Source organism: Capra hircus, chromosome 2, assembly GCF_001704415.2.
Source record: "Capra hircus breed San Clemente chromosome 2, ASM170441v1, whole genome shotgun sequence".
NCBI classification, from domain to species: domain Eukaryota; kingdom Metazoa; phylum Chordata; class Mammalia; order Artiodactyla; family Bovidae; genus Capra; species Capra hircus.
In genome coordinates, this window is record NC_030809.1 from 109,649,598 (window position 1) to 109,676,279 (window position 26,682).

The 26,682-nt window shown below is 38.8% G+C and overlaps 1 protein-coding gene across 2 annotated transcripts; it reads right to left on the minus strand.

Annotated features, from left to right (window-relative positions):
* Nucleotides 53-26,682, minus strand: CCDC173 (coiled-coil domain containing 173). 2 transcript variants are annotated; one of them, XM_013969034.2, is made up of 10 exons: nucleotides 26,484-26,503; nucleotides 24,303-24,529; nucleotides 23,321-23,400; nucleotides 21,016-21,189; nucleotides 20,727-20,920; nucleotides 14,354-14,510; nucleotides 9,153-9,292; nucleotides 6,577-6,769; nucleotides 5,760-5,924; nucleotides 53-510 (listed from the first exon to the last, which is right to left on the minus strand). In XM_013969034.2, the coding sequence occupies exons 4-10, from the start codon at nucleotides 21,184-21,186 to the stop codon at nucleotides 166-168; spliced, it is 1,365 nt and encodes a 454-aa protein (XP_013824488.2). In that variant the 5' UTR covers nucleotides 21,187-21,189; nucleotides 23,321-23,400; nucleotides 24,303-24,529; nucleotides 26,484-26,503; the 3' UTR covers nucleotides 53-165. The 2 variants fall into 2 exon arrangements, with proteins under 2 accessions (XP_013824488.2, XP_005676051.2); XM_005675994.3 differs by lacking the exon at nucleotides 23,321-23,400 and having other exon boundaries at nucleotides 26,484-26,682.

A 26,682-nucleotide genomic window follows, 5' to 3' on the forward strand; every position in this document is an offset into this window, starting at 1 on the left:
AGAATCTGACTTAATCTTGAATGGGGAAGAATCAATTAGGTCAGACATAATTGTACTTAGATGAAAAGCAGCTTTATTAACAAATTACAAGCATATAATTCACTTGAATGTGTAGCTCAGATTAGCTACAAATTAGTCTTCTTAATCTTAAAAATAAACTTTTTTCTACCATGTAAAACCTAGCCTTCCCTTAGACTTTTGAAAATTATTATATTTCGATCCCCGAGAGTTATAAAAAGGGAGCTGGACTCCAGTGGTATCATTCGCCTGATAGCTGGGTCTTAATCCACCTCTGTCCACTAAAACTGGTCCATGTCCACCTCCAGGTCCTTCCTGTACAGCTTTTACAAGAGGATAAATATATTTGTTTGTCGATTCAGACTCAGATTCAATTACTTCTCTGGCATAATCCTGAAATTCCTTCTCCTTTTCAGCCACAAGTGCTTCAGTAAGTCTGCAGTACTCTGATTCTGCTTGTTTTGCTTGCAGTGCATTAAACTTATGTTTGGCCTGTTTGGGAATGATAAAATATAATTACATACTGATACATTTAGAAAATTGACCAATTTTCTAAACACACATAGCATATGAAGTTGTAGATACAGCTTTTAAATTCATTGACATTTGACAAGTCCTGACTTAACTATATAATTTATTTCAGAAATTCTCCCATGCTTTTCCCATTATGTTCAAAGCAGTGGCTCAGTGAAGCTTACCTTACTATGTGATTGTACATCTTCAAACAATATAGCATGAAGTTAAGATTAAAATAACCAAGTTTAAAATCCTGTTTGTACCGATTATAAGGTGTGTTCTTTCACAAGTATAGAAGGCATACCAGTCACTGTCCCAGTCCATCCGCTATTCTGAAAGAATGCACCCAGACCTGCTATCCCAAACCAGCCACATACACCATGTGACCCAGCCACGTAAGATTAAATCTTCAATGAATATCTGAATTAAACTAATTACATTCTCTGTTTCCTAAGAATCTGAAGTTAGACACGTGACATTTATCAATGTAGGCTGATCAGAAGCTAGGTAGAATAAGCAACCTGTCAAAAAACTAGTTTACTAGCATTTCATTTTTTTTTTTTTGTAATTTATAAAAATGTTCTGCTTATATTATATGAAGTGACTAATGGCTTTTTAAAGATTTCTATATTTCGGTTGATAGCTTTTCATTGTATCTGATACATTTTAAGAAGTGCTGAGTTTATAAAAAATTCACTTGTGAATATATTATAATAACATTCATGCAAATATTTTTCAAAATCAGTAACCAAACACTTCAGCATAAAATAGTAGCTTAAAATCAAACTGAAATTTGTGATGAAATAGAACAACTATTTTGTATTCAATACAAAATACCAAATTTTTATTAGAAAGCTATATTTCAACGCTAGGACTTTTATGCTATTTGTTGAATAGGGACAGACACCAGGAGTTTGAAAAAAATAGAAAATGACATTAAATAACATTAAGAACAGAAAAGGCTAAAAACTGTCTCATCAATGGTAAAATGCTAAAATTTGGGATCCTGATAAGGAGCAACTGGGATAAACTGATTTGGTAGCAGTTTTGTAGAAACATTGAGGGAACAGGGATAAACGTTTTTTAAGTACAGAAAGGAAATGAGAGTGGAAGGAAAGGATAACCATAATGGATCATATGACCGGTACCTCAAACTATATATATCAAATACAGATTTGTAAAATATTGATTGGTTTAAAATCCTAAAAATGACCACATGGGAGGTAAAGTAACAAAAACCTTAGGAGATGTTAGAGAGCTAATCATTTGAAAACTCAAAAAAGTGAAAATCAAATATTTATCCTGTCTTAAAATTGTATTTAAGGGAAACCAATTGCTGATCATGAAAATTTATTTGAAAAGCAATCAATGAGAAGGAAGGAGAAAATGCATTTTGCCACCTATGAATTAAATCTAGGTAACAATCACCAAAGTCTGCTTGTGTCACAGAAAGTGAGACAACAGTTATCACATGCCTCCTAGGGGGAATACACAGCACCAATTGTGAGGGATTTTCAGCAAAAAAATTGAGCCTGAATCTGACTTACCTTGGATTTTGCATGAAATATAAGGAACAATACTACCCTGCATGGCTGCCACAAAATCCAGACTGTAATTTGAAAAGACAAACCCAGTTCCTTCAAATTGCAAGATAAACATAATGAAGACAAGGAGACTAAGAACAAGAAGGATGGGGATAAAGGAAGAGTTACAGGTTACAAGAAACTTGAAAGATATATCAATCAACCAAATAGAATATATGGACACTGTTTCATCCTCAAAAACCTTTAAAAAATAATTCATGAGACAATCTGGTGGAAATTGAAACAACACAATGTTAAATGTTACATATTTTTTGAATGTTTTAGGTGTGATAACAGGATTGTGATTATGTCAATTTCTAAAGAGTCCCTGGGTTTTAGAGATAGATACTGATATATACATTGAAATATACTGAAATATACATTGATAAAATGATAATGATATTTGGTATTTGCTTCAAAATAATGTGGCAGATCCTACTTCTGACAATGGCCACATGAGGTTGGGCAAAACTCCACAGAAAAGTTGATTATTAAAGTCAACCATTTCAGAGCATTGGTAAATGACTATGTACAGGCTATAGCTTGAGAAGTTTTTTTTTCCTGAAAAACTAGATCAGAAGGTAAGAAGTACAAGTTCATAACATTCTTGTCTGGAAGGCATTGCTATCCCTCTAGCTCAGGTTGTGAAAACATGCAGATTATTGGACAGTGACGGCAGATTCTATTTGGACCAAGTGACAAAACAGCTAGAAATAGGAGGAGGAGATTCTGGAATGAGAGAAAGCTGTAATGATAAATCTACACACATTCCTGACTGATAAAAATACATCCACACAGGAGAACTTTTGGACTACCAATCTCAACCTGCACACAGCTTTCATAGCAGGCGTAGGAGTAAAAGCTTTACTGGCTAAAGGTGTCTGAACATAAACTCGACTCATTACTGGATGAATATCAAACAAAACCAGTACAGTGAGGAAAGAACCCTAGTGATCCAGGCTTTAAAACGTAAAAGTGAGCAAAGACATCAGAGGTACTATGGTGAAGGCAGATTTCATAGTTTGCATCCAGGGAAAGCAACTGCCTACTAAAAAAGCAACAACCCTCAGAACAAAACAATCTGCAACATATTCTATATAAAGTGTTCGATTTTCAGCCAAAAATCACTGCAAAGAAATAGGAAAATGTTATATTATTTTCAGGAAAGAAAGTTCAACAGAAAATTATATAACTAATAGTTATAAAAGTTACAACTATTAATGAGACTACATATTGACTTTGGCAATTAGATTTAAAAGCAGTTATGAAGATATCCAGTAAATTAAAAGAAATATGCTCAGAACAAGTGAATTGGGAATTACAGAATTAGAAACTATAGACAACTGTAGAGTTGAAAGTTCAATAACAAATGAAAAGCTCACTAGGTGAGCTCAGCATCAGAATCAGTGAATTTGAAAGTAGGTCAATAGAAAGTATCCTATCTGGAGAAAAAATTATTGACTAAATGTGAGATTAACAATGTCAGATTTCTGGCACAATATCAGATGTCTCTCTGCATGTGCAAACTAGGTCCCTGAAGAAAAAAGGGATAAAGAGGTAGGAAAAAATATTTGAAATAGTAAAATACTCCCCACATTTGGTGATATTAACTAGCACGTCCAAGACCCACCACAAATCTCAAATAGGAAAAACTCAAAACACATCACAGTCAATCTGCAGGAAGCCACAATAAAAAAGCTTGTAATCAGCAAGAGAGCAAGAGACAAATGACACATCACATACGGGGACAAACCCTATTAACAGATTTCCAGTCATAAATGGTGAAGGCCAGAAGACACTGGAACAGTCAAAAGGCTGAAAAAACTAATGACATCCAATTAATTTCGTATCCAATAAAAGCAAGATAAAGACTTCTCCATAAAAACATTTGTCACTAGCCTACCTGGGCTATAAAACATGCTAAAGGAAGTCTTGAGCCTGAATGGAAATGGTCAGTAAGTATAAGAAAAGATGCTCAATATCACTAATCATGAGGGAAATGCTTCAAATCCATGATGATAAGCAACAACAGACACAGAAAACGAGTGTTGAGAATTTGGAGAAGGTAGAACTCGAACGTTGCTGGTGGCTCCGTGAAATGCTGCAACTGCTGTAGAAAACAGTATGGTGTTTCTGAAAAACAACTGCACAGAGTTACTATATGATCTCGCAATTCCACTTGTGGGAATATAAGCAAAAGAATGGAAAGCAGGAACTCAAACAGGTATCTATCTACATAGCAGTGTGCACAGTCATTATTTGCAATGGCCAAAATATGGGAACCACCCAAATATCCGCTGATGGATGTGTGGATAAGCAAAATCTGATACATATGTACAATGGAATATTATTCATCATTAAGAAGGAATGAAACTGACATGCTGCAATGTGAGTGAACCCTGAAGACACTATGTTCAGTGAAATAGAAAAAAATACTGTATGATTTCACTAATATGAGGTACTTAGAGTAGCAAATTCACAGAGACAAAAAGTTGAACAGTGGTTACTAGGAACTGGAAGGAAGACAGAACAGACAGTTGCTCTTTAATGTGTACAGAGTTTCAGAGTAGGATGATGAAAAAGTTACGGTGACGGACAGCGTTGACAACTGCATCTCAGTAAAAATGTGCTTAATGCCCTTGGACTGTATGATTAAAAATAGTAAATATTATGTATGTTTCACCACATTAACAACCCAACTAAATAACTGGCAAAAGATTTAAGTAAACACAAAATAAGGCACACAACAACTAAAAAGAACATGAAAAGATGTTCAACATCTTTAGTTGTTAGGAAATGCAAAAACAACACCATGAGATAACACTATGCTGCTGCTGCTAAGTCTCTTCAGTCATGTCCGACTCTGTGTGACCCCCTAGACAGCAGCCCACCAGGATCCCCCATCCCTGGGATTCTCCAGGCAAGAACACTGGAGTGGGTTGCCATTTCCTTCTCCAGTGCATGAAAGTGAAAAGTGAAAGGGAAGTCGCTCAGTCGTGTCCGACTCTTAGCGACCCCATGGACTGCAGCCCACCAGGCTCCTCCGTCCATGGGATTTTCCAGGCAAGAGTACTGGAGTAGGGTGCCACTGCCTTCTCCAAACACTATGCTAGAATTGTTAAAAATTAAAAGATGGCAATAACAAGTGCTGGCAAGGATGTGGAGTGACTTGTCTTTGCATACATTGCTGGGAAGAATGGAAAATGGTAGAGCTATTCTGGAAAACAGTTTTCAGAAACAAATGATTACATGCCCAGTCCTGCATACATGTTCTCAAATCTCTGGGACCCCCACTCACCTCAGAAATGAAACCTATGAGATCCCAATCAACATATTCTCTGGATAATAGTTACAAAAGAGGGGAAAAAGTAAAAAAAGCATCATGGCCTGCCATATGCATTTGTATTTTCTTTCACATTTACTAAAATGCAATTGAAACTGAAGAAAGATAAATATCTGTACAAAAGACATAAACCTAGTACGGAAACTTCAATACTGATAAAAAGTAACTCTTCACATTTTTAGTACATTTTATTGTGTCATAACCATAGCAACTGTCTAATCTTACTTGGTAAAACTGTTTTGGGAACCAAAGCTCATGAAATCTATATTACATATTTATTTATAAGTAGGAATAATTACCATTTGCTGAATATGGGCATCTTGAACTTCTCGACGTTCTTTATCAGCTTTCCGCTTTTTTTCCTTTTCATGCTCCCAGAAAATCTGGTCTGCTTTTAGGATAGCTAGCAATTGTTCTGTAGCCTCTATTTTCCTTTGTCTTTCTTCTTCCTCTTTATTCTTCATCTAGATGATAGAAGGCAAAAGAAAAAACCATTTTTAGCAACCAATGGCCTTGAAGTTAGAAAGTTCCAAGTGGAAAGTCAGCCAGGCGCAATGAAAGCGCCAAAAGTTGGGGTGACTCCCACATAGCCAGTTTACTTTTTGTTCTAGTAATATCAAGAAACAATGAAAACGTAAGTAGAATGACATTGGTTTAAAAAAATATAGGAACAGAAAAGCAAGACCATCTCAAAATAGGGAAACATTTATAGCATTATATAACTGCTATAATGCTTAAAAACTATCTAAATCTTACGAAAGTCAGTCATGTAAGGGATAAATTCTGAAGTATTAAGATACACAGAAACACAATGGGGTAATTTTTACCTGGTTTATCTTAAAAACATTCAAATGAAAGTTAATAACTTTTTTACATTTCAGATGGTTCTGAAACCGGAGACTATTACTTTGCATCTATAAAGATCTTATTTGTAATTATCATATCATCTTCTATTAGAAAGTAAACATGGTCTGATTTCAAGAATATTGGAAGATAATTTTATGCAACGTTTTTCAAATCTCTTAGTTTTCTGTCAGAGAAGCAGAGGGAGTAAGTTAGGAGAAACTGCAGCAAAGGGCTCCATTTTGTTTGATTTTTACTTAGTGAATTGCTTACCACAAGAGCTCTATGTTCTGCGATTGCTTTTAATTCTGCTTTGTTTTTTTCATACTTTTCTCTTTCTCTTTTTTCCCACTCAGCCTCAGCTTCTGCAATATCTCTGGCAATAATCAAATCTTCATTGTCAAATTTCTCTTTCATCAGTTTACTCAGGAAGTTATTTATTCTTTCTCTCCATTCCTCCATTAGCCTGTAACAAAATAACCATTTACTAGTCAAGTCTTCAAGAATGGTTTTGTTATGGAGCCAACATACTTTAAATGAAGATAGATAACTTTCCTTTTGCACCGGGTGAAGTCCTCTCTCTAGTTCAGGGCCAAGCATAGTGCCTGGCACATCATCAACAATAACTGCCTATCTGTTAAAGGAATGGGGGCATTTTGGTTTAGGAAATTGGGCAAAAACTTTTAACTTGAGTTGTGACATATTCACTGATCAGAGTGAGTCTGCAAAGCCACACTGGAGAAGCGAAGAGAAAGGACACAGTGCATGCCCCAAGGAAGTGACACCCTAACGTGGGAAAAGGGCTGCCCTGCTGTCTCAGTGGTGAAGGATCTGCCTGCCTGTGCAGGAGACACAGGTTTGATCCTAGTTCGGGAAAATCCCACAGGCCACGGAGCAACTAAGCCCAGTCCACAACTGCTGAAATCCACATGCCCTAAAGCCTGTGCTCCGCAAGAGAAGCCACTGTGATGAGAAGCCACGCTCTATGACTAGAGAGCAGCCTCTGCTCCCTGCAACTAGAGAAAGGCCACACAGCGCCAAAGACCCAGAACAGCCAAAAAGTAACGAATAAAAAAATAAAGTGCAGAAAAGGCAGTTACGGAAATAACTATGCAGGCAAAAGGCCACAATAAACCTAGAAAGTGATGTGGGCAAATGGAAAAGGAAGCCTTCGTGGAAAAAGTCACATTTCACCTGGGCTTTCAAAAACAAAGTGTTTTTCTAAACACTTTTATTGATTATCTACTATGTGCCAGGGACTATTGCAGCTATTGGGACATAGAAGTAAACAAAAACATTAAAAAGTCTCTGCCTTTGTGGAGCTTTCACAATAGTTGGGGTAGAGACACAGCAAACTAAATAATTAAAATAGTACTGGATCACCAATGAAAAAAAGCCATTAAAGTGATAAGCAATGTGGGGTATGGGGTTATAATTTTAAATAACACAGGGATGTCCTGAATGAGAAGGCAATATTTGAGTGAAGATCTGAAAGAGTCAAGGGAGGTGAAAATTTCCCAAAGAGGGTACAGGAGAAACTCAGTGTAAGTGAGGAAGAGGGAAAGAAAGAGAACAGTAAGAGATGAGGTTTGGGAGAGGGAGTTAGGGTCACTGGGAATTAGGATGGGTACAGAGCCTTATGGGTCATAATCAACACTCTAAGTGTGGTGTGAAGCCACCAGAGGGTTTTGCACAAGTGAAAAGCATAATCTAGGCAAAAACACAATGTACTGTATCTTCACTCATCTCATCCCAAATTGCTCACTAAGGTAAGCAATGACCTCTACATCTGATGAGTGCTGTACTTTAAAACTCTCTCCCTCTAGTCACCTAACACTGATGACTGCTCTCTGCTTAGTAAATTCTCTCTCTCTCACACACACACACCCTTTGCAGTTTCTTTGCTTTTCCTCCATTCTCTGGAAACTATTCCTTGGTCTTCATAGTATCTTTGTTCTCCATTTGACCTTTAACTATGGATTTCCACAGGGACTATGTCACCTTCATTTCTTACCTACTCCCCCTAGGTGAGTTCACCTGTACCCACAGTTCCAGCTGCCACTTGTATATCAATGGCTCATAAAGCCATCTCCAGCTTTTATACAGCTCTCATACCCATCTCCTAAAGCAGAGATATTCAGTATTTCCAGTCATCTACCACATAGATGCAGAGACATTACTTTGCCAAAAAAGGTCCGTCTAGTCAAGGCTATGGTTTTTCTACCAGTCATGTATGGATGTGAGAGTTGGACTGTGAAGAAAGCTGAGCGCCAAAGAATTGATGCTTCTGAACTGTGGTGTTGGAGAAGACTTGAGAGTCCCTTGGACTGCAAGGAGATCCAACCAGTCCATTCTGAAGATCAGTCCTGGGTGTCCTTTGGAAGGACTGATGCTAAAGCTGAAACTCCAGTACTTTGGCCACCTCATGCGAAGAGTTGACTCATTGGAAAAGAGTCTGATGCTGGGAGGGATTGGGGGCAGGAGGAGAAGGGGACGACAGAGGATGAGATGGCTGGATGGCATCACCAACTCGATGGACCTGAGTTTGGGTGAACTCTGGGAGTTGGTGATGGACAGGGAGGCCTGGTGTGCTGCGATTCATGGGGTCGCAAAGAGTCGGACATGACTGAGCGACTGAACTGAACTGAACCACATAGATGACATCAATATTCCATTGGAACCCCAATTCACATGCTCCAAGCTGAAATCACAAAGTCACTAAATACCCTGATATACATAAAATAATAAGACCTTTATTCCTAAAGACTGCACTTTCATATGACAACTTCTGATTTAAAATAATTTCAGATAGTACTTTATTAAGCACAAAAATTATTTTAGACACTGACCTGTGTTTTTCAGCTTCCTTCTCTTTCCCCATTTGTGTAAGACGCTTTTTTGCTTTGATGAATTTTCTAATCTTTTCATCTTCTTCCTCTTGCTGCTGCTGTTCTACAGCTTTGATGATATGTTTATCATTCAAATGTTCCTGGGGCAGGGGGGAAATTGTGTTATCACAAAGAAAAGTCTCAACATATAGATATCTAATAGGAACCTGTCAAATGGTCAGCTTCTAATATAATTATTTCTCTCTTGGAAATTTATCTCAAGGATATAATCATAGCTGGGCATTAAATTTCATGTACCATGTATTTCATCTCAGAGTTATTTATAATATTGAAAAATTGAAAACAACTTCTAAATATTCAATGATGGAGAAACAGTTAAACTATGCTCTCAAGGACATTGGAAGATCGAAATAACAATCAGTAACTAGGAGGAAAAAGCAGAATATAAAGCATTACCATAGTGTATTTTAGTTTTCCATGCACATATAAGTTTATACTGAATATATAACTGGAAGAAATGCATCAAATGTTAACAGTAGTTGTCTAGGGTATGAGATTATAGATGACTTTTACATCTTCTTAATTTTCTGTATTTCTTTTCAAATATCTCATTTCTTTACAACTATGTAATCTAAAACAATACTATTAATATAATTTTAAAATACAGTAAATATATATAATCTCATTTAATGTTTGAATAGTTAATATATGCTATACAAATTTATTTTTGTTGTTGGTTTTTTTTTTTTTTACAAATTTAAAATATTTTAAAAACACACAGTGTAAAATTTTTCCTGCCACATCTACTCTCTTCCTATGCCTAATTCCACCCAACAGGCTCGATTACTCTGAAACGAATTTCTTGTCTAGGCTTTCTTTTTACACATATACAAAAAATTATACAGATGTATATTCTGATAAAAATTTTTAAACTAGATCATTTTTTAAACAAAAATAAAAATCTGTTCATATCAGCACATATTCTACTACCTGACCTCAGTTAGCCATCACAATAATAGGTGCCTGTAAACACAACAGCCGGGATATACAGGCAGATCAATGCTTCTGTTACCATGGGAGGGGGGTTCAGGGTTGGGAACTCATGAACACCTGTGGTGGATTCATGTCAATGTATGGCAAAACCAATACAGTATTGTAAAGTAAAAAAATAAAATTTAATTTAAAAAAAAAAAGGAAAAGGGGAAAAGGAAAAAAAAAAGTAGAACTGAATTCAAGGTAAAAGTTACTAGGTGCAATTATTTATTATTCCAACATATTTATAACTCAAGGTTACTATGCTTAAGTACTCTTCTATTTTATGGGATATTACTTTTAAAAGCCTGTAATCTGGCTAGGAGATAGATTAGTTGACATGAAAAGGTAATGAAAATATCAAACTCTTAAAAGTGATTGTTTTGAATTATTTCTTAAAAGCTTTATGTTACTGTTCTTTCTAAGTTATTGTAATGTTCATAAGGATTTTTATAATAAGAAAAGACTAGAATTTAAAAGTTAATTCTAATTTTTTAAAAGTTGAAAGCCTCAGCTCAAGGTCACATAGCTAGTAAGAAGCCAAGTTAGCATTCAAAACAGGTCTGTCCTACTCCAAAGTGACTTGGAGAGATAAAAATATTATATTCATGAACCAAGAATAAGATTTCATGCAAAAGGAATAATGATATTACTGGTATTCTATAATACTTTGAAATTAAAACTTTCATCACTAAAATTAAAAATTCAATAGAAGATTTAGAAGACAAAGTTGGGGATAACTCTTAAAGTAAAAAAAAAAAACGAAAATGGCAGGAATAATTAACTGCCTACTGAAGAGTCTCTCTTCCCTTCTGCATAAGTAGCAGAACCCAGATTTTGTTCCGAGTGGCAACAGTCTCAGCTAGAAGACTGTATTTCCAAGCATTCTTTTCAGCGAGGTGTCACTAAATTACAACCAATGAGATTTTAATGGAAATTGTTAAGTGGGAGTTCTGAAAAAGTTCCTTAAAAGGAGAAAAGTTAGAACCCTCTTTTCTGTCCTTCATCCTTTCTTCTTCTTGCTGCCTGGAGTCTGGTTGGGACAGGGGGAGCTCCAGCAGTTATTCAAGGCCATGAGGCAATCCCGAGAACAGAAGCCACCTCTGTTCTGAGAATAGGAAGGCAAAAAGAGAAAAGCTGTCTCATTCCTTGTTGATTCTGGAGGAATCATATCAGCCTTGAAAAGATTAGCTCTGCTCTTCAAATAAAGGACTAATTTTTAAGGTACTGTTGCAATTTATTTTGTAATTTTTTACATTTTTCATTTTGAGTTTTCTGTTATATGCTTGTACCCTAACTAATAATATGAGAAACTATTTTTTTTAAATTACAGCATCACTTCAGAAAGTCCAGAGGGGTTTTAGAACAGAGAAAACAAAATAGAAAGGGACAAAATTATAGAAGAAATAACAAAACTTGACACATTTATGGGTTAAAGCACCAACTGAGTGCTTAGCAAAATGAAAAAGACCTACACAAGGTATGTCCCTGTGAAATCTTAGAGACTGAGAGCTTTCAGAGAAACCGAGAGAAGGAAAGAAAAAGCCAAACACAGTAGCTTACACACATAAGATGAAGACCATAAATGGGATATAACTTCTCAATAGCAACACTGAAAGCTAGATGATTAAGAAACTGTAAATACACAACTCTGAATTCTGAACCTGGAATTCTACATCCAAACCATAAAGCAAGCACTGCCTTAGATGATAACCTTTCCAGATAAGAAGTCAAAAATTTCACCTCCACTATAGCCTTTCTTCAGAAGCTACTCAAAGATGTATTTCAGCAAGATGAAGGAATAAACCAAGAAAGAGGAAGGCTTAAGGTTGAGGAAATAGGAGCTGTGACCCAGGAAACTGGCACAGGGAAGGCCCAGAATGGCAGCTGAGCAGCAGGCCTAGAGAGCAAACAGTCCAGAAGGCAGAGAACGGGGGACTCTGGATGTGGGAGCACCAACAAAACCAATAACATAGATAATTTAATATTACTTAGTTGAACACTTGAAAACTAGTATCATCCATTTGACAGAACATGGAACATATGGAAAAAATTGAGGTGTACAACTTTAAAGCAAATGAAAACAATGACAGTTATTTTAATCACAGAAGCATATTTATGGAAGCAAAAAATACAGTCATAGTATATTAACTCTTTGATGAACAATATTCATTTAATCATAATAACGATTAAAATTATAGAGAAGAGGAGAATGAGAAGAGGGTAGTATCAGAAAAGAGCTAAATCCTCTTTAGGACAGAGAGACAGAAAACATCTAAAATTGATAAATCAAGATACATATCTTAAAAGCTTAATATATTTTTAAAAATATGTGGATTATTTAGAATATAATTTTCCAAGAAGCAGATGGAGTGGAGCAAGGACTGCCACTCTAAGCGATTTGTGATGTTTGATGTTTTAAATCTGTATGTATGTAACTTCGTGAAAGTCAGACACAACTTAGCGACTAAACAACAACAACGAATATGTTACTTAAGAATAAAAACTAACTTTATAAAGAAAAGGATGTTAAAAATTACAAAATAAATTACAACAACCCTAAAACAATTATTAAACTACTGCACAATTACACTCATCTCACATGCTAGTAAAGTCATGCTCAAAATTCTCCAAGCCAGGCTTCAGCAATACATGAACCGTGAACTTCCTGATGTTCAAGCTGGATTTAGAAAAGGCAGAGGAACCAGAGATCAAATTGCCAACATCCGCTGGATCATGGAAAAAGTGAGAGAGTGCCAGAAAAACATCTATTTCTGCTTTATTGACTATGCCAAAGCCTTTGACTGTGTGGATCACAAGAAACTGTGGAAAATTCTTCAAGAGATGGGAATACCAGACCACCTAACATGCCTCTTGAGAAATCTGTATGCAGGTCAGGAAGCAACCGTTAGAACTAGACATGGAACAACAGACTGTTTCCAAATAGGAAAAGGAGTACGTCAAGGCTGTATATTGTCACCCTGCTTATTTAACTTCTATGCAGAGTACATCATGAGAAACGCTGGGCTGGAAGAAACACAAGCTGGAGTCAAGATTGCTGGGAGAAATATCAATAACCTCAGTTATGCAGATGACACCACCCTTATGGCAGAAAGTGAAGAGGAACTAAAAAGCCTCTTGATGAAAGTGAAAGAGGAGAGTGAAAAAGTTGGCTTAAAGCTCAACATTCAGAAAATGAAGATCATGGCATCCGGTCCCATCAGTTCATGGGAAATAGATGGGGAAACAGTGTCAGACTTTATTTTTTTGGGCTCCAAAATCACTGCAGATGGTGATTGCAGCCATGAAATTAAAAGATGCTTATTCCTTGGAAGAAAAGTTATGACCAACCTAGACAGCATATTCAAAAGCAGAGATATTACTTTGCCCACTAAGGTCCGTCTAGTCAAGGCTATGGTTTTTCCTGTGGTCATGTATGGATGTGAGAGTTGGACTGTGAAGAAGGCTGAGCGCTGAAGAATTGATGCTTTTGAACTGTGGGGTTGGAGAAGACTCTTGAGAGTCCCTTGGACTGCAAGGAGATCCAACCAGTCCATTCTAAAGGAGATCAGTCCTGGGTGTTCTTTGGAAGGAATGATGCTAAAGCTGAAACTCCAGTACTTTGGCCAACTCATGTGAAGAGTTGACTCACTGGAAAAGACTCTGATACTGGGAGGGATTGGGGGCAGGAGGAGAAGGGGACGACAGAGGATGAGATGGCTGGATGGCATCACAGACTCGATGGATGTGAGTCTGAGTGAACTCCGGGAGATGGTGATGGACAGGGAGGCCTGGCGTGCTGCGATTCATGGGGTCGCAAAGAGTTGGACACAACTGAGCGACCGAACTGAACTGATGGAGCACAAGTTAATAGTGCGGCAGATACTGAACACATATCACCCCATTCATTGCTTGTAACAGCTCTCATTTTAAAGATAAGAAAATTCACTGGACAAAACGTCTCCTTCTCTTAATTCTTGTTCATAAGTAATAGTACATACATGTGAAACAACAGCAAATATAGTTCCCCTCAAACTATACCTAGAAACCCAACTTAATAGTAAACTTGTTTTCTACTCCACTATTGTTTATAAAAAATATACTGAAAATTAGTCATTGGACTTTGTACATTTCTTGAAGAGATACATTTCTGAGTAATATCTACTTACAAAAAATAGCCTCCTGCTTTCATTGATCTCTTCTTTTTTCTTTCCTTGTTTTTTTTTCATTTCTATTTCATATAATGAGTTCTGCCGTTTTATTTCCTCAGCATCCTTTTCTTCCTCTTTCCTCCTTTTTTCTTCTTCCTCTTCATGTTCTTTTATTCTAAAGAAAAAAAACAACAACTAAAACTGAGAGTGAAGCAGAAAAATAGGATATATTTTAAAGAAATGAATTAGATTCTTACTGGGATGATTTGAAGCTGTAAAAGAAAACTTCTGGATTTCTTTGGGGACAAGAACAGATAGGTAAAGAGCAGTGATAAAAACCAAATCCAAACTTGGTTATCCCAGGATTACCAATTATTTTTCTTTCTTCAAATTTGCTTCATTACTCACCAAAATTAAGCCCTAGACCAGATTCAAATGTTTCTTTCCTTTAGAAAGAACCAGCCTACTGAACAACAGACAGTATGCTGAGATGGTGACACTGTGTTACAGAGAAGTCCCTAATCCCTTCTGCATTTCCACTTCAGCACTACAAGACACTATCTAAGCTATGGACCTTGCCCCTTAGAAAATGGAATTTGATAGAAGGCAACGATTTCCTTACCCTGCTGGCCATTTTGGTTGTTATCCTCGCCCTAGCTAACACTATTGATGCCTTCAGACTGATGAGTCATCAAGTGCTGGTTCTCTCACAGGCTTGCCTGTGAGTTCTTCAGAGATCCCTGAGCAGCCTCCTCACTGCAGAGCTCCGATCTGGATTTAGCACCAGCTCTGTACAATCCACAACAAAGCTGACTGTGGCTCAGATCATGAACTCCTTATTGCCAAATTCAGACTTAAAGAAAGTAGGGAAAACCACTAGACCATTCAGGTATGACCTAAATCAAATCTCTTATGATTATACAGTGGAAGTGAGAAATAGATTTAAGGGCCTAGATCTTGATAGATAGAGTGCCTGATGAACTATGGAATGAGGTTTGTGACATTGTACAGGAGATAGGGATCAAGACCATCCCCATGGAAAAGAAATGCAAAAGAGCAAAATGGCTGTCTGGTGAGGCCTTACAAATAGCTGTGAAAAGAAGAGAAGCAAAAAGCAAAGGAGAAAAGGAAAGATATAAGCATCTGAATGCAGAGTTCCAAAGAATAGCAAGAAGAGATAAGAAAGCCTTCCTCAGCGATCAGTGCAAAGAAATAGAGGAAAGGAATAGAATGGGAAAGACTAGAGATCTCTTCAAGAAAATTAGAGATACCAAGGGAACATTTTATGCAAAGATGGGCTCGATAAAGGACAGAAATGGTATGGACCTAACAGAAGCAGAAGATATTAAGAAGAGGTGGCAAGAACACACGGAAGAACTGTACAAAAAAGATCTTCATGACCCAGATAATCATGATGGTGTGATCATTCACCTAGAGCCAGACATCCTGGAACGTGAAGTCAAGTGGGCCTTAGAAAGCAGCACTACGAACAAAGCTAGTGGAGGTGATGGAATTCCAGTTGAGCTATTTCAAATCCTGAAAGATGATGCTGTGAAAGTGCTGCCCTAAATATGCCAGCAAATTTGGAAAACTCAGCAGTGGCCACAGGACTGGAAAAGGTCAGTTTTCATTCCAATCCCAAAGAAAGGCAATGACAAAGAATGCTCAAACTACCACACAATTGCACTCATCTCACACGCTAGTCAAGTAATGCTCAAAATTCTCCAAGCCAGGCTCAGCAATATGTGAACTGTGAACTTCCAGATGTTCAAGCTGGTTTTAGAAAAGGCAGAGGAACCAGAGATCAAATTGCCAACATCCGCTGGATCATGGAAAAAGTGAGAGAGTGCCAGAAAAACATCTATTTCTGCTTTATTGACTATGCCAAAGCCTTTGACTGTGTGGATCACAAGAAACTGTGGAAAATTCTTCAAGAGATGGGAATGCCAGACCCCTGACCTGCATCTTGAGAAACCTATATGTAGGTCAGGAAGCAACCGTTAGAACTAGACATGGAACAACAGACTGGTTCCAAATAGGAAAAAGAGTACGTCAAGGCTGTATATTGTCACCCTGCTTATTTAACTTCTATGCAGAGTACATCAGGAGAAATGCTGGGCTGGAAGAAACACAAGCTGGAGTCAAGATTGCTGGGAGAAATATCAATAACCTCAGATATGCAGATGACACCACCCTTATGGCCGAAAGTGAAGAGGAACTAAAAAGCCTCTTGATGAAAGTCAAAGAAGAGAGTGAAAAAGTTGGCTTAAAGTTCAACATTCAGAAAACGGAGATCATGGCACCCGATCCCATCAGTTCATGGGAAATAGATGGGGAAACAGTGGAAACAGTGTCAGACTTTATTTTTTTGGGCTCCAAAATCACTGCAGATGGTGACTGCAGCCATGAAATTAAAAGACGCTTACTCCTTGGAAGAAAAGTTATTACCAACCTAGATAGCATATTGAAAAGCAGAGACATTACTTTGCCAACAAAGGTCCGTCTAGTCAAGGCTATGGTTTTTCCTGTGGTCATGTATGGATGTGAGAGTTGGACTGTGAAGAAGGCTGAGCGCTGAAGAATTGATGCTTTTGAACTGTGGGGTTGGAGAAGACTCTTGAGAGTCCCTTGGACTGCAAGGAGATCCAACCAGTCCATTCTGAAGGAGATCAGTCCTGGGTGTTCTTTGGAAGGACTGATGCTAAAGCTGAAACTCCAATGCTTTGGCCACCTCATGTGAAGAGTTGACTCATTGGAAAAGACTCTGATGCTGGGAGGGATTGGGGGCAGGAGGAGAAGGGGATGACAGAGGATGAGATGGCTGGATGGCATCACGGACTCGATGGACGTGAGTTTGGGTGAACTCTGGGAGCTGGTGATAGACAGGGAGGCCTGGAGTGCTGCAATTCATGGGGTCGCAGAGAGTCAGACACGACTGAGCAACTGAACTGAACTGTACAACCCACAGCCTCAGTCCCCCTACCATCACCACCAGGAGCATGTACCATCAGTGGTTTATCACAGATTCTGACTGCCCACATTTGGTAGTTGATCCTCAGCATACTTGCAAGATAGCTCCAGCCTGATGTGTCTGTGTCTAGGCATCCACACATCCCGTCCAGCCAATCAACACATGTTCCTGCCCTCAAGCAGCTTACATTTGGGACTTCCCTGATGTAATCAACCTTATCTATATTTTTTAAGTGTCTTTACAATAGTTTTTTTAAGGGTGTTGATCAAAAATCCTCTTTGGGTGGATTTTGGCATCACAGAGTTCCTTATTTGCCCTGTCCTCATCATGCTGACTGTGAGTCACAGGCAGACTGTCATACTAATCAAAGACAAACAATAAAATAGGCCATATTTTCCAAATACTGATGACAAAAATCTGCAATATGTCTAATAAATTAATATCTGCTGCTGCTGCTGCTAAGTCACTTCAGTCGTGTCCGAGTCTGCGCAACCCCAGGGACAGCACACCACCAGGCTCCCCCATCCCTCGGATTCTCCAGGCAAGAACACTGGGGTGGTTTGCCATTTCCTTCTCCAATGCATGAAAGTGAAAATGAAAGTGAAGTCGCTCAGTTGTGTCTGACTCTTCGCGACCCCATGGACTGAAGCCTACCAGGCTCTTCCGTCCATGGGATTTTTTTTTTTTTAAACAATTTATTTATTTATTTGGCTGTGCTGGGTCCTAGCTGCGGCAGGTGGGATCTTTAGTTGCGGTGAGTGAACTCCTAGTTGCGGCATGTGGGGTCTAGTTCCCTGTACAAAGAGTCAGACAAGGCTGAGCACAGAGACTACTGGTGTGTGAAGAAAACATTCCGTAAAACAATAGTGTGGATCCAGTGTTATTTTATAGAATGTGAGCATACATGCTCAGAAAAAAAGTCTGTATCAGTGGGTCAGTGATTACCAAGGGCCAAGGGTAGGGGACCAAACTTAATGCAAAGGGGCATGAGGGAATTTTGGGGGGCAGTCAAGTGTTCTACATCTTGATTTGGAGGTGATTATACAGCAGTATGCTTTGCGGGGGCATAGGGCATGACTTACGGGATCTTAGTTCCCCAACCGGGGATTGAACCCTAGTCCCTTGGCAGTGAAAGTACAGAGTCCTAATTAATGGACCACCAGGGAATTCCCAGCAATATGCTTTTTAAAAAGTGGATTTTATTAAATATAAATTATACTTCAGTGAATGAGACCCTGTCTACCACTAACATCAAAAAAATCTATATGGCTACATACCAAGACAATAACAAATTACTGTGTTGGATTAAATTATTCGCCGGGGGCCAGCATGAGGAATCCCGCCCGTGACAAGGTCATGTGGAAGGAAGCCTGACAAAATGCAAGGACGTGATCAGGCTTCAGGGGATCCCCCTGGAATTTCCTGAGCATCCACCCCCCCCAAGACCAGAGTCTGCCTGCTTTTCCACTCTTCTAATATTCGCTGGAAAAAGTCAACTCAGGGCTTTAGTCTTCTGCATTTGAAAGGGATGTTTCAGTTAAACCCCTCTGATAGCTCTCTAGCTTGCCTAACAGGTTCCCCCGGACCTCTTACAGCTTGTGAAAGCCCCCCAACTGCGAGAGGCACAAAGCTTAAAAGCATCTTAAAGATACAGAGCCTTTTCTAAAGAGCTAAAAATCATATTGGTGACAGGATTTCACTGTTGACTCAATGATTGCTGCCAGGCCTCCATATTCTTTATCTTTTAGGCACCTGGGAGAATGTTAATCAATGTAAACGGGATATGGAAAAAGATATGTAGTAGTTCTGATGTTAGCAACACTAGACTTTTGAGTTAATTATTTTTCTTTTGTTATAAATCACTGTACTCCTTTCACTTGTTATAAATTGCTGTATCTTTGCTGTGTAAGAATGTAACTTTATTTAGTGTTTTTCTGGGAGTGGCACCAGACTTTGGGAAGATCAACACAAATAAGCCTTCTGGTTGACAAACCTTATCAGAAAAGGACTGTAAAATGTTAATTGGCCCTTTTGGCCGGAAAATGATGTAAACTACCTAAGATTTGTGTATACAACTAGGTATGCAGAGAGAAAAGCCTGGTTTTGATAAGAATCTGGGCTGCTAACGCTGCATAACTTTGTGTTACCCATTGGTCTCCATGTATTATCAAAAGTACAAAAAGCCTTCTGAACAATAAAGGATGGACCAGTTTCTCAGACTAGTCTCTCGGCCTAGTTTCTTGGGAATCTGGCTCCCCCCGTGTCTCTCTCTCTCTTTTTCTCCCTCTCCCTCCCTCTCCTCTTTACTCTAATTTCAGGCTGAATTCCCATCTGGAGCGGGGCGGCTCACCAAGTCTACTTACTTGTCCTGGCTTCTAAGACCCGCGCGAAAGGGAGCCTAAGGCAGGGCACCCTTCAATATTCAAGTGGGCGCCAGTGGCCCAATGTAGATGGTGCAAATCTCTTGCCTGAGATTTTATTGGTCTTCCCCGTAAGCCAAGTTATTCAGCCTCCTTTCTCCACTTAATTTTCCTACTACACTATTTCTTCTTAATGTCTTTTATATTTCTATATAAATAAGTTTTTCCCTCGCCTATCCGTCTCTCCTTTGAATCGCTCTGGTTCCACCGGGGCTGGACCCCGGCAATTATTGTTCAAAAAGATGGACTCCCTCACGCCTCACTTCCATTCTAAGTCTATGGCTCTGTCCCACTGAAGTCAGCACAGTGACATGACTAGAGACTCATGGTAGGCCAAGTGTATTTCCTTACCCTTTGACTCTCTTTGGGTTTAGCCATGTGCTTGCCAGCTAATTCTTTAGCATCTGTCAATACCATAAAAGCAATTTTCCCCTGGTGCTTGCTGTCCCTCCATCCTGGACCTCAAAATGAGATCCACATGGAATAGGATCAGAGCCTTTCCTGCAGTAACAAGCAAACCCAGCTGTCCTACAGTTTGAGGAGAAGCTGCCCAGCCAAGCCCAAACCACCATACACACGTGAGAAATAAATGTTTACTGTTGAATGCCACTAGATTGTGTGGCATTATTATAACAATTGTAACTAATATATTATCTTTGGATAAAGGAATAATCCACCTGCAATGCAGGAGACCAAAGTTCGATCCCTGGGTTGGGATGATCCCTTGGAGAAGGAAATGGCAACCCACTCCAGTATTCTTGCCTGGAAAACCCTATGGACAGAGGAGCCTGGGAGGCTAAAGTAAATGGGGTCGCAGAGTCAGACACGACTTAGCGACTAAGCCACCAAAGGAGTAATAGTGATTCTTAACCTCTTTCTTGTTATTTTTTTTCTACTTACTAAGTATATCAGCATATGTTACTTTTATAATCAGAAAAAAAGCTATATCTTTATGAGAAAAAGAAAAAGGTACAAAAAAAGGTAATTTATATATACATACTGTTTTAAATGATCTTTAGCAAGAGCCACTCTTTCTCTGCGTTGTTTTTCTGCTTTTTCTCGTTCTTCTTTAAAAGCTTTTTCAACATTGAGTTTCAGTTGTTCTTCCCATTTTTTATCTGATTTTATTTTACTCTTTTGGAATTCAATCTGTGCATCCCGTTCTTTCATAACTCTACTAAGAAGAAGTCCTGACTACAAAAAAAAATTGCAATATTTTAAGAAAATGAAGTCTAGTTATATACAGATGTGTTAAATATACATAAAATGTAAGAAAACCCAAGTAGTACATGAAAGTTTTTCACTCGTTCTGTCTGGTAAAATTGGTATTGCTTTGCAAGTTCAATGGCCTTTTTCCTTTCTCCTTGTTTGTATATTGCTTCTTCTATATCAAGAATTTGTCTTTCTGCTTCTATTTCTTCATCACGCTTCTTTTTGGCTTCAAGTTTCTGTTCTTTCATCCCCTACAAAAAGATAAAAGCAGTAGTCTGTTTTCATTTTGTAATTTAACCTTACAAAATTAAACATTATAATTAGAGCTTTCCCTGAGTATTGTATTTGCACATACCATTAATATATATGAGGTTATACTTATGAGCTAATCTTTAATTCAATTTTTTAGGTAATACATTTACATGGTTCAAAATCTAAAATATTACAAAATATATAATGGAACTCTCCCTCCAATCCTGGAATCTCTAAGATAAACACCTTAGTTTCTCACATTTACTTCCGTAATTCCGTTCTATATTTAATAAATAATATTGCTACTTTTGTCCCTTTATTTATCTATTTATTCCTGGCTGTGCTCGGTCTTCGTTGCAGTGAGGGCTCTTCTCTGCAGTGAGCTGGGACTACTCTCGCGTGACGTGTGAGCTTCTCATTGGTGGCTTCTGTCGCTGGGGAGCACGGGCTCCAGGGCGTGCGGGCTTCCGCGGCTGTGGCTCCCGGGCTCTAGGGCAGAGGCTCAATAATACTTGTGGAGCACAGGCTCCATTGCTCCACAGTACGTGGGATCCTCCCGGGTCAGGGATGGAACCCTGTCTCCTGCATGGGCAGGCGGATTCTTTACCACTGAGCCACCAGGGAAGCCCTTAAAAAAATCAACAGCAGCATACTTCACACGTTCTTCTACACCCCTGAGGAGGTAGCCAATGTCTCGTGTCCATGAAGTCATTTTCTCCTTTATGGGCCATATTTTCTACATCTTAAGAAAATCTTGAAAGTGAAGTGAAGTCGCTCAGTCGTGTCCGACTCTTTCCGACCCCATGGTCTGTAGCCTACCAGGCTTCTCCATCCATGGGATTTTCCAGGCAAGAATACTGGAGTGGGTTACCATTTCCTTCTCCAGATCTTCCCGACCCAGGGATTGAACCCAGGTCTCTCACACTGTAGGCAGTCGCTTTACCGTTTGAGCCCAGAAACCTTGAAGCTATCCTATGATTTATTTTTAAATGTTCCATTTTCCACATTTAGGTCTTAAATCCAGCTGAAATTCATTTTTGTATATTCTGTACCACTGGGATATAACTTCATCTTTTCCATATGCCAGTTATTTCAGTATCTGTTATGGAATTTCCATCTTTTTCCATCTAACGTGCAATGACATTTCTAGCACTTGGCAGGCTCCCAGGTATAACACAGGATTGCTTCCAGGCTCTCTCTACTGATGAATCATTTTGCCTATACTGCAGTTTTTATTATTATGTTTCTACTACACTTACTACATATTTTTTCCCTTTAACACCCATGAAAGTGTGAAGTATTAGGTGTAGTGTGGTACTTCTGGAAAAAAAAAAAAACCAAACAGGGAGTATATTTCACACTTCCATCTATTTATGGACCAAGGGCTTTTCTAAAATCAAATATTTTACAGTATATGTTATATACGCTCTTTTAGCATACAGTTTTACAAATGCATAGTCACTTATAGAACAGTTCCATCCTCCCCTCATGTCCTGTTAGAGTCAACTATTCCCCCCAACCTGTACCCTTTGGCAATCACTGATCTGTTTTCTTTCCCTGTAGGTTTTGCCTTTTTCAGAATGTCACATATTATATTACACATATGATATCAGTCATGATGTAACTCTTCCCTCTTTTAGAAAAAAGAGAATTCACAAATTATGAACACTGTTCCTAAAGCAAGGAAAGACAAACTTTCTGTGTCCCCTCCCAAAGACAGACAATGTACCTTGCAACACAGTGAGGAAATATGCAAAGTTGGGGGGGTAGGGAAAAGTGAGAACTCTCTAAGCAGATATTATGCTGGCACAGAGTTTTAAAAATTTAAAACAGGAAAAAATTCTGCCTCTCAGTTCCTCAATGATCCAGGCGAGTGCTGTAGGGGGATGAGAATACCTTTTCCCAGGTGAATTCTCCCCAGGTGAGATAATAAAAGGAGTCAGAGGACATCTCCCCACTTTGAAGTAGATTCCCACTCATGTACATGGCACTAAAATTCAGGTTACGTACCTCTTAGGTAGAGAATCTTACAGATGCACAGAGAAGGGCACAGCAAAGACATATATCATTCTAGAAAAAGATGGAATGACAGACAAATCAGAGACAGATGAAAAGAAGCTGCCTGGATACCTCAAGAAGCTCCTTGGTTCCTCAGTTTCAAGGCCTGTGTTTCTGCACAATCCTCCATCATAACAATAACCAGCATCACCCTGATATCCAAACCAGACAAAGACATTTCAAGAAAACCAATATCATTTCAAGACCACCAACATCATTTCAAGAAGACCAATATCCCTCATGAACACATATGCAAAAATTAACATTTTAACAAACTGAAACCATCAAAAAGATAACATATGACCAGCAAACATTTATCCCAGGAATACAATCTTGCTTCAGTGTTTGAATACTGATCAATTCACCATATAACAAAATTAAGAATGAAAACTTCATGATTATGTCAACAGAGACAAGTAAAAAAAAAAAAAAGCACTTTAAAAATCAAACATCCATTCCTGTACAATAAGGCAAAAAGAAAAGAAAGAGAAAGAAAGAACTAAAAGACACCCAGAATGGAAAAGAAGTAAAATTCATAAAACTGTCTTTATTTTCTGTTGCAGCTCAAATGTCAATATCTCCTTGATGTCTATCCATCAACAACTGAGCATAATAACAAACTGTGTTATAGCCATACAATGGAATACCGCTCAGCAATAAAATGAATAATTGATACAAAACATGAAAGAATTTCCAAATAATTGTCTGAAATTTATAATAGACAGCAGATCAGTGGTTGCCTGGAGACACTGGAGGAAGCATGGGGAAGAATGAGAGGAAGTAAAATGGGGGTTCAGGAAAACTTTCTAGGGGGCAATTATATGTTCATTCTCGATTATAATAATGGTTTCAGGGGTAAATAAACACGTCCAATCTTAAATTGTACACTTTAAATATATCCAGTTTACTATATGCCACTTATACCTAAATAAAGCTGTTGAAAATGTGTTTCAATGCACTGTAATGCTATTTTACATCTTAGAAATATTTATAAAAGAGTACTAAGAAGAGTCAGTCTTCAGCGCACATGCACTCTCAGGTGGTTAATACTTACTGCGTATGTATTAGTCCAGTGTTTTACCACTTCTTGGGATCGTAAATGCATTTCTTTCTTTGCTTTTCTTTCTGCACGAAGGCATGCTGCTTCTCTGGTCAAACTGTCTAGGCTATCTCGAATCCTTTCCCACTCATTGTGTGGAATTATGGTGACCTGCCGGAGATCTACTTTGCTAGGCAGAAGAGGTGGATAGAGAACTGGATCTTCTTCACAGTGCTTCATTTCTAATAAATTTTTAAAAATGAGTTAAAAACTTTCAAGAGAAGTTTAACTGATTTTTCACAGACATTTCTATATTGGCATACTATCTGGAAGTTGTTTCAAAGAATAATTTTATTCTTGTTAACTTAAGAACAGCTGGGATTAAGTGGAAAGTATTTTGGGGCTCCAAAATCACTGCAGATGGTGATTGCAGCCATGAAATTAAAAGATGCTTACTTCTTGGGAGAAAAGTTATGACCAACCTAGACAGCATATTGAAAAACAGAGACATTACTTTGCCAACAAAGGTCTGTCTGGTCAAGGCTATGGTTTTTCCAGCGGTCATGTATGGATGTGAGAGTTGGACTGTGAAGAAGGCTGAGTGCCAAAGAATTGATGCTTTTGAACTGTGGTGTTGGAGAAGACTCTTGAGAGTCCCTTGGACTGTAAGGAGATCCAACCAGTCCATTCTAAAGGAGATTAGCCCTGGGTGTTCTTTGGAAGGACTGATGCTAAAGCTGAAACTCCAATGCTTTGGCCACCTCATGTGAAGAGTTGACTCATTGGAAAAGACTCTGATGCTGGGAGGGATTGGGGGCAGGAGGAGAAGGGGACGACAGAAGATGAGATGGCTGGATGGCATCACTGACTCGATGGACGTGAGTCTGAGTGAACTTCGGGAGTTGGTGATGGACAGGGAGGCCTGGTGTGCTGCAATTCATGGGGTTGCAAAGAGTCGGACACGACTGAGCGACTGAACCGAACTGAACTGATACAAGATTTAAAAATCAGAAGACATAAATTTGAGTCCTTGCTCAGTCAATTCCTTACTATGTAAACTTGGGCAAGTTATTTAACTTCTTGGAATCTCAGTATCAAATGAAGATATAATGTAGCAGTGAGGCTCAGATGCAAACTTCTGGACCAACTGCCAGAGTTAATCTATCAGGTAAATATTTTCACATGGCACTTTTTCTTTCCTTTTTGCTCCCTGAGGTTTGTGGGATCTTAGTTCCTCTACCAGGGATTGCAAACAGTCCAGGCAGTGAAAGCATCCAGTCCTAACCACTGCACCACCAGGGAACTCCCAGTGCAGTACTTCATATACAAGCAAGTGAATATGTGAGAACAATTGTGTTTTTCAGTACATGCCCCTTGAGTACTGTCTGCTACATTTCGTGATCCTCTGCTGGTACTTAAGTTTTCCACAGCATAAATATGCACTAGTGCCCACTGGGTGGGAGAATGGCTGGCTCTCACTTGGCACAAGGGACTCGATTGCTACTGAAGCAATGACATAAAGATAATCTAAGTTCCCAGGGTTCTAATGTCACCATGAGAACATTAATTGGGAATTTACAGACTTAAGAAACCAAAATCACTGAAATTAATAGAGTTCTTTAAGTGTTCTAAGCTACTTCTATTACAAAATCAAATTTTTATAAAAGGTCATGTGAGTTAATGCATCTTAAACAGCATTATTTTTACACTCTGATATATCAGAGTATATGCCGTTAGGTGAGACATTACTTTCATTCTAGATTTGAAGAAAATGAGGCTTTCCTTCAGACACTTTCCTAAAAGCACTCAGTAGGTTCACAGTAGAGCTAAGACTCTAATGAGGTCACTTATATATCCAAAATACATTCCAAGTCACTCAACGAATAACAAAGCCAAAGTGCGAGAGAATGCAGCAAACACCAGACTTTTGGAGCTGCAACTGCGCAGCTTGAGACCCAGACCAGCTAGTCAACTGTTAAGTTTCTGACTTCTTTTCTCTACCCTTATTTCTGTAAACTTCCCACCTACCCAACCATCCATGGTCAAAACTGTCTAATTCACACGGAGACCGACGATGCCCACAGTGCTGTTTTTATATGGTGGAGCCCGTTTCAGAAGGTAATGTACCCTCGCCTCTCCCCCCGTGCTTGGGAACCAGAAACAATCCCTCTGCCGGGATGGGCTAGTTCAGCTCACCCGTGCTTTCCTTCGCCTGTCCACTGCGCCTTCCGAATCGCACCAGCATCCCTAAGGTGCCCGCGGCGTGCTCAAGCTTGGAAAGGCGATTTGAAGCGAAAGCTCCGCGGCCTCCAGGCGGCAGTTTTCGCCAAACCACGCAGTTGCTTAGCAACGCCACAGGAAGTGACGGTAATCGTCTCCGAGGAACGAAGAACGC